This window comes from Centruroides sculpturatus, unplaced genomic scaffold (assembly GCF_000671375.1).
Source record: "Centruroides sculpturatus isolate CEXI.00-Female unplaced genomic scaffold, Cexi_2.0 scaffold216, whole genome shotgun sequence".
In the NCBI taxonomy this organism is placed as follows: Eukaryota; Metazoa; Arthropoda; class Arachnida; order Scorpiones; family Buthidae; genus Centruroides; species Centruroides sculpturatus.
The window spans coordinates 648,508-655,723 of record NW_019386955.1 but is presented as its reverse complement, the minus strand read 5'-3'; the positions used below and the strand labels follow the sequence as shown (position 1 = coordinate 655,723).

General features: G+C 31.4%; 1 protein-coding gene across 1 annotated transcript in view; it reads left to right on the top strand.

Annotated features, from left to right (window-relative positions):
* LOC111615971 (kinesin-like protein KIF28P) overlaps positions 1-6,189 on the top strand; it is a 38,179-nt gene extending 31,990 nt beyond the window's left edge. Inside the window, exon 21 of the mRNA XM_023357410.1 lies at positions 6,054-6,189. Coding sequence (XP_023213178.1) covers positions 6,054-6,100 — 47 coding nt within the window. The 3' untranslated portion in view covers positions 6,101-6,189. The remainder of the gene's footprint in view (positions 1-6,053) is intronic.
* Positions 6,190-7,216: the final 1,027 nt, after the last annotated feature.

Sequence of the window (7,216 nt, the reverse complement as noted above, 5' to 3'; positions counted from 1 at the left end):
CCTTGATGTTTAGTCGTCAGAGTACGTATTTTTCTTTTCTGAACAAGGGGCTGAAGTAGCTAGATCGCACACTTTTTAGTTGGACTAACTCTTGCTGGAAGGGTGAAATTGAAGTGCTTGTAGATGTATTTATCGTCCCCTTTCTCCTCTTATTAGATATTTATTAAAAATTAATTTTTTATACAAATAAATATTAATGTAAGTAAAATATTAAAAGTACTAGCTATAAAAGTATTTGGATAAACGCCGCGGGCTCCTTTCAGAGTTCAGAGTAGGGTACCCTCTATGAGTGGCTCTGCCCCACCATAAAATGACTTGGTATTTAATTTTGCCGGAATCTGAGTCGGAGTTGGCTTACTAAAATTATCAGGAGTCGGAGTCAGAGTGTCTTTTTTTACCGACTTCGCAGCCCTGTACAAAATATCTTGAAATCAAATAATATAATTATTTTTCATTTTTTTAAAGTAATTTAATACTTTCTGCAACCTCCAAAATCGTATTAATAATGCTGTGTAAGATATATATTAAAAATTACTTTTGAATTACGTAGAAATTTTCACAAATAGAAAAAAATTTATTAAAGTTTACTGGAAACTGCATGAGTTGAAAATTTAAAAAATATGAACTTAGATCTAACTTTTAAGTTAGAAGGTAATTTTCTTTTTAAATAAAACATATTATAAAAATTTACAATAATATCTTGTATTAAGATTTTAAAAAAACAAAGATGGTCAGTACTCGGATCTCTCAATCTGATTGTTATTTTAATAATGAAAAGTCCTGCTACTGAGAATGCCCTTTCCGATTCAATTGATGTCTGGAATCGTGTTTAATGCATTTAAGAGAAGACAGATGTTATCTGTTTTTTTCACCTGTAACCTGGAAGATTTATAGTTTGTTTTCGAGATTGTAGTACTTCTTTTGCTGTCTAGTATTCTTGATTTGTCTACTTCGGTTGCTTTAATAGAAAAATCAAGCTTATAGCCCGATAATTCGGCAGTTCGTTTCTCCTTAATAATCATGTTTATGAAGAAAAACTTCATACTTGCAGACTTCATAGTCGTTTGTATCCTTGCCAATTTGCACAACCTGGCGTTACGCAGTTATTGAACCTACTGGGCATGGTTAAAAATTAAAACAGAGTAAGCACAACTATTCCAGATATTACAGGTTCTGACAAATAAAGAATTTTCAGAGTCCTGTCACAAAGAAACTACGTATTGATTATTGACCATTTGTGACATGCCATAACGAAAAAAAATTTAAAAAACTAACTAATAAGTAGGTTTAAAATTAATAAAATCTATTCTGACAGTTTGTAAGTTAATTATACTTTCCATTTGCAAAATTTCCTCAACCTTAACACAAAATAAGAAAAAAGTGAACTTTTAAGAAATTTGCGGGATTTCCCGTGAGGAGAAGAATTTCCTGGGATATTTCCCGGGTTAAGAAAACAACCGGGATGCCGTTTGAGAAACCTTAATATAATATATAATGTATATTAAAAGCAATATGTTCCGTTACCGCCAACCGAAACCAAAACCAACACTTTACAAATAAATGCTATAAATAGAGACTCAACTCTGACTGCCTTCATGAAATATAACCAAATCTAACCGCATTCATGGAAGACATTCATATTACGTAAATGTCAATTAACGCGGTTTTAATTAATTAATTAGACTTAAATTCAACTATGGCGCATACCAAAAAACGGAAATATTATCTTTCCCGCGTGCGCATTGAAATGTAATTTAAATAGCAATACTGTATCGTCAATGACTCATATCGTGACGCGAGCGATCTCGGCGTCACTGACTTCTGAATTTGTAGTCCTATCGGGCCGTCACTTTTTGTTTAACATAGGAAATATAAGGAATTGAGTATCTGTGTCTCTCTAATCTGTGACCGGCTCTTGCCAAGTAGCTTGTTCGGCAACCGGGGCAAAAAAGAGTTCGGATTTTTGTTCGAAAAGCGAGGCATTCGAAACCCGAGTCTTGACTGTATGATTAATGTTATATTGAAAATTATTTTCAAAATCGCATTATTATTCTGCAGGGTTGGATTCCTTTAACGTATGGTTTTTCAATCTTTCAAATAAAAAATGGGAATTTTATTTTCAATACGCTAATGTTGGCATTGATGTTTAGCAGCGGTGCCCGCAGACTATGAAAAGGGGGTACAAGCTATAAAAAAATATATTGTTCATTACGCAAAGAACTTCCAACTCCATGATCCAACGTTGGATCAGCTCTCTCACAAGATGGCGCTGGTTGAACTTGCGGCTAACTTGGCTTTGAAAACAAGGAATGGACTAAGTTGCGTCAATGAACAAATATTCGTTCATTAGTTTCTTATATATTTGCAAAATAAGCTAGAAGTCATGAAATTTCTGTGGTTTTGGCCCCTTGGGGATTAGGAAAAGGACAACCGAGACAAAAAGGGAGCAGCACTTCCCTCAGTGTAAGGGCTCCCCTTGATGTTTAGTCGGTAGTTTTTTAAAACTATCGACTAAACATCATGCATTTTGTGCAGTCCATGCACTGGATAAAGAGGATAGAAGCAAGATATATATAAATCTGCATTCATATTTTACTTTTAATGGTCTGAATATCTGATAAACAACAGTACTAAAATATGTAGGCACAATGTGAATGTCATAAAAACTGCAATTTCATGTGTCAACAATTCGAAGTGTGCGACATCCCTAATATTGTTTATCATTACTGAATCAAATAAAATTGTACGCTTTATATAATACTAAAATTAATAAATTATAAAAAATAAAGTTTACCTTTATCTGTGTTAAATTTCTGTGACTGCTAAATGCATTAGAGGATAAGCTCTAGTTTTTCTAATTCTATTGTCACAGATATGCAATGAAATACAATATAGAAATATGTAAATACACCTATTTATTAAACAGATTTACTCTATACAGAAAGAGAAAATTATGTACAAAATTTACTTACATAATACGTAGTAATATAACAGTTTTAAATTGAGATATTTAAAAACTTATCTCAACTTAAAACTAAATAAAAATGAAAAAATATTTAAAATTATTGCGCTATTATATTAAAAACGTTTATTTCTAATTTAATATATTCACATATAAAAATTGGTTGATGATAATAGTCGATAAGCTAGTATTCTGCAAACAAACTTAATGTTCTGGAATTTTAACTGACAATTATAACGGCAATTGGAAAAATTCGAAGGATAAGCAGCCCATGTTAGTTGCCATTTTCCACAGGGGATCTCAACTCTTTTACCCTCAATTATATGCACAATTCTTTATCAGAAATCTTTCATCAAAATGCATAAAAAAATCAATTCGCGATTTTCTTGTGCGTTGTAGATATTTTTCGAGGAATTATACGTTTCCATTTATCTAACTGGTTCGAAAGTTGTATAAAAATATGCCACTTCTCACCAAATTTGCAGTAGCCAGACTTACATCCGTCACAAAACACTGATTCGGCATTCTCTTGTTTTTTTCTCGCAGAAAAAATTACAAAAATGCTTGAAAATGGTAATACTACTTACTAACCAAATGGATAAATCAACTTCTCGCCGCAAAGCGACTCGAGCTCCAGCTATCGGCAACTTGACATATTAACTCTGATAGAAGTATTGCAAATAGCATTTTCACTTAACACGAATATATCATGCACAGATGTTTTAAGAAAGTTGGCTTATTTAATTAACTAGCTGTAAAAATATCGATGTATTATTAAATGCATTACAGTGGTGCCTCGAATAACGGACGCTGCGAATAACGGACTTTCTGTTTGACCGTTACGTGACTCGAGCAACGGACTTGCTGCGAACAACGGACTTTTCGTTCAGCAGTTACGTGAGACGAACAATGGACTTTCTTCGAACAAGTGCGAATGATGTTTCCACTCTTTTGCCGTTGCCAATGACAATCTGCTATTTTTAGGATATATTAGTATTATTAGAATGTATTATTAGTATATCTGAAGTAGAAATGTAATGTAATATATGTTGATGATTTAAATAAACATTAAATGTAATGTAATACAGTATATGTTGACGATTCAAATAAACGAAATGTAATTGTGTAGATGCCGAGGTGGCGGGACGAAAAGAGGTTGTAAAAAACAAACGGAGCGAGAGTAGCTCGTAGAAGTGTTTAGTGATCTTAATTAATAAAGAATTATTCGTATCATATAATCTGGCAAGTTAAGTCATTTATAATGCATCATGGCTTCTAAAAAAAAAAACAGAAAAGTGATTTCAATTGAAACAAAGCAAGAAATCATCAGGAGTGAAAGTTGACAAAAACTTTCTTATCGAATGGGGAGAGGTTCAGGAGTTTACCAACACTCATTATCCAAACAGAGCTGAGGCCAACAGGATCAATGATCTCTATGATGGCATCTTTGTCCGTCATTTCCGACAGGTGTTAAAGAAGAAAGAGAAACAGACCACCTTGGTCATGTTTTTCAAGAAGCCAGCGGGCAAAAAACAGGATGGAACAAGAGAAGTTGACCCTGCAAGTTCTGGTAGCCTCTCCTGAATCTGACTCCGATTAAAAAAATAAAAAAGACCCGCTGCAATGTGTAAAAAGCCTGTATCTGTATGAATGTGTAAATAAAGTGTTCTTCCACTCCTCCTCACAACATCTGACTACCCGGCATAATTGGTGTCTGCTCCATTTTCATTTTTTATGGTACAGTATGGTTATTTTATGCTGCGGAAGGAATTATATGTTTTAACATGTATTTCTATGGGAAAATGCGTTTCGTATAACGGACGTTTCACTTAACGGACGTGCACCTGGAACGGATTAAGTACGTTGTACGAGGCACCACTGTATATAATTTTATAAAATGTTTTCAGATTTATTTATTTTTGAATTATATATTTGATTCAGAACTGTTTTATCAGATACCTTTTTTCCTTATTTTTATAAACCACTAGCAGGTAGGCCCGGCGTTGCTCGGGCAAAAGTAACGATAGCGAAGATTAAGATTATTACGTAATAGTCAACCTTACCCGTTTTCACAGAATGCAAGAATCGGGTCCCCCTGTTTCCGGACTAATTACAGAATTTTTAGATGGGTCTAAAAATATGTTCGATTTCCCGCAAAAACGAAAAAACTGCATCTGCGTCTTGCACGTCGCTTTCTCTTAACAATCCAATTGTTACGTAACACTTCCATTATTACTTACACTTCCATTGTTGATGGAAGTGTTAAGCCTTAATCCTGTCCCTCTCCCCCGTGGGGAGGAAGTTCGAAAAATCCCTTCTTAGTGTGCGTTCTCGTGAGGTACTCTAACCGTGTACATCCCGGAACATTCTGGAATGTTGTGGAATGCTCTCGAATGTTCTGGACTGTTCTAGAAATTTCTAGAGGGCGAAACTTCCAGCCCTTATATCTTCAACAGCACGCCCTTCAGGTAAAAACGGGAACCTTCTTCATGGATGGGGAATAGAGGGCTACCACACCATATAACTCCCTTGATTGTACTGGGACTCGTTTTTGAGTTTTAGCGGCACGCACATTGTACACTTACCTTTATTATATACATTGATGATTATCAAAACTTCAGATTATAAGTCAAACCTTTCTGGAGGAGTTTAAAATTGTTTGAATTGTTCTGTAGAGATGAAAGAAAAAAGCTGGACAAACTGAGCTTTAATCATTTTTTTAAATTTGATTGCAATATTTCATTTTTCAATGTTACTAAAGCAATAATGTATTCATTGGAATATAGAATAAATATAAATTTATGTCACTGAAGTTGAAATGAAACGTTCTGAAAGTTTTTATCTAAACAATTTTGGATTCTTTGAAAGAGGTTTGAATTTGTTCCAAATATCAAGGTTTATATTTAATAACATTGAAAATCATTTAAAATGTACCTTAAAAACCATTGTACGATGTCGAATTTGCTTATGACATAGAATAACTAATCATTTTAGTATTTTATCAAATAATTAAGTCATATAACCTAAATATATTATGTAATATACCTATCATCATGCACTATTACCTAACAAAATAAATTTTTTCTTACAGATGAATTTAACAGAGTTGAAGGATCTTCAATGTGTAAACTGCTATAGAATATAATTATATTCTCAATTAAATCTGTCCATAATAATAATAATGATGATAAACTGGTACAAGTGTCTTATATTGCATTTTGTACTATAGTTACTTCCAATTGAAAACTTCTTATATATATATATGTGTATAGCTTCATTGTATTATAAATATTTATTATTAGAAGAAAATCTTTATTATAATGAACATTATTATTATTATTATTTTAAATTTTATGTATGAGAATTTCATAAAGAATTGGTAGTAATTGCCATTTCATAATTTAAAATTTTAATTTTAATTAAATCTATTTTCATTATTATAATTTGATTCTTAGCAATGTTGTATTTATTTAAAAATTTTATTATTCTTTTATAAAAATTTTTCAACCTCACGAACAAAATACTTTATTATAATATAAAACAAAGTATATAAAATAATTAGTACGAAACATGTATATAAATTGTATATATCTCAAATGTAAATATGACTATTATAATGAAGTAATAATGAATGGTTTCAATGTTCCATTTTGTAGTGATAGTTTTATACCATTATTCTTAGAAATGTGAGAGAGTCAGTAAATTTAATGAAAAAATTTATATAAATGTAAAAGTAGATAATTGCTTCAAAAAAATCAAAACAAATTACCATTTTCTAATATTTATTATGTGAAAATATTTAATATATTAAACTTTACAATAAATATGTTGTTTATAAAAAAAAATAAAGAATTCATTAATTAAAAATTGCACTTAAATGGCACTTCATCTGCTTAAAAATTATCCCTGCAAAAGATAAATGTCATTAAAAATTTAATTATTTTGTGTATCACAGAAACTGCCATTAATAAGAATTATGCATGTTGTAGTTATTTTACATAGTTAATACAAAGATTAATTTCTAAAATTAAATAAAACAATGTGAAAAATGAGTAAAATTAATGCTTATTTTGTTAAAATATTGGTGTAAAGCATTGTGATTATAATGGACTACTGTTATTTGTTTATCACAGTGTTTAAATTGTTCCAGTATATAGATATTGCAAAAATATATATACATATATCTAGGAATAATTCCTAGCGCTTATCAAAGCAGTGGCTGTGATAACACAAATGGTTTCTGGATAAAAAATA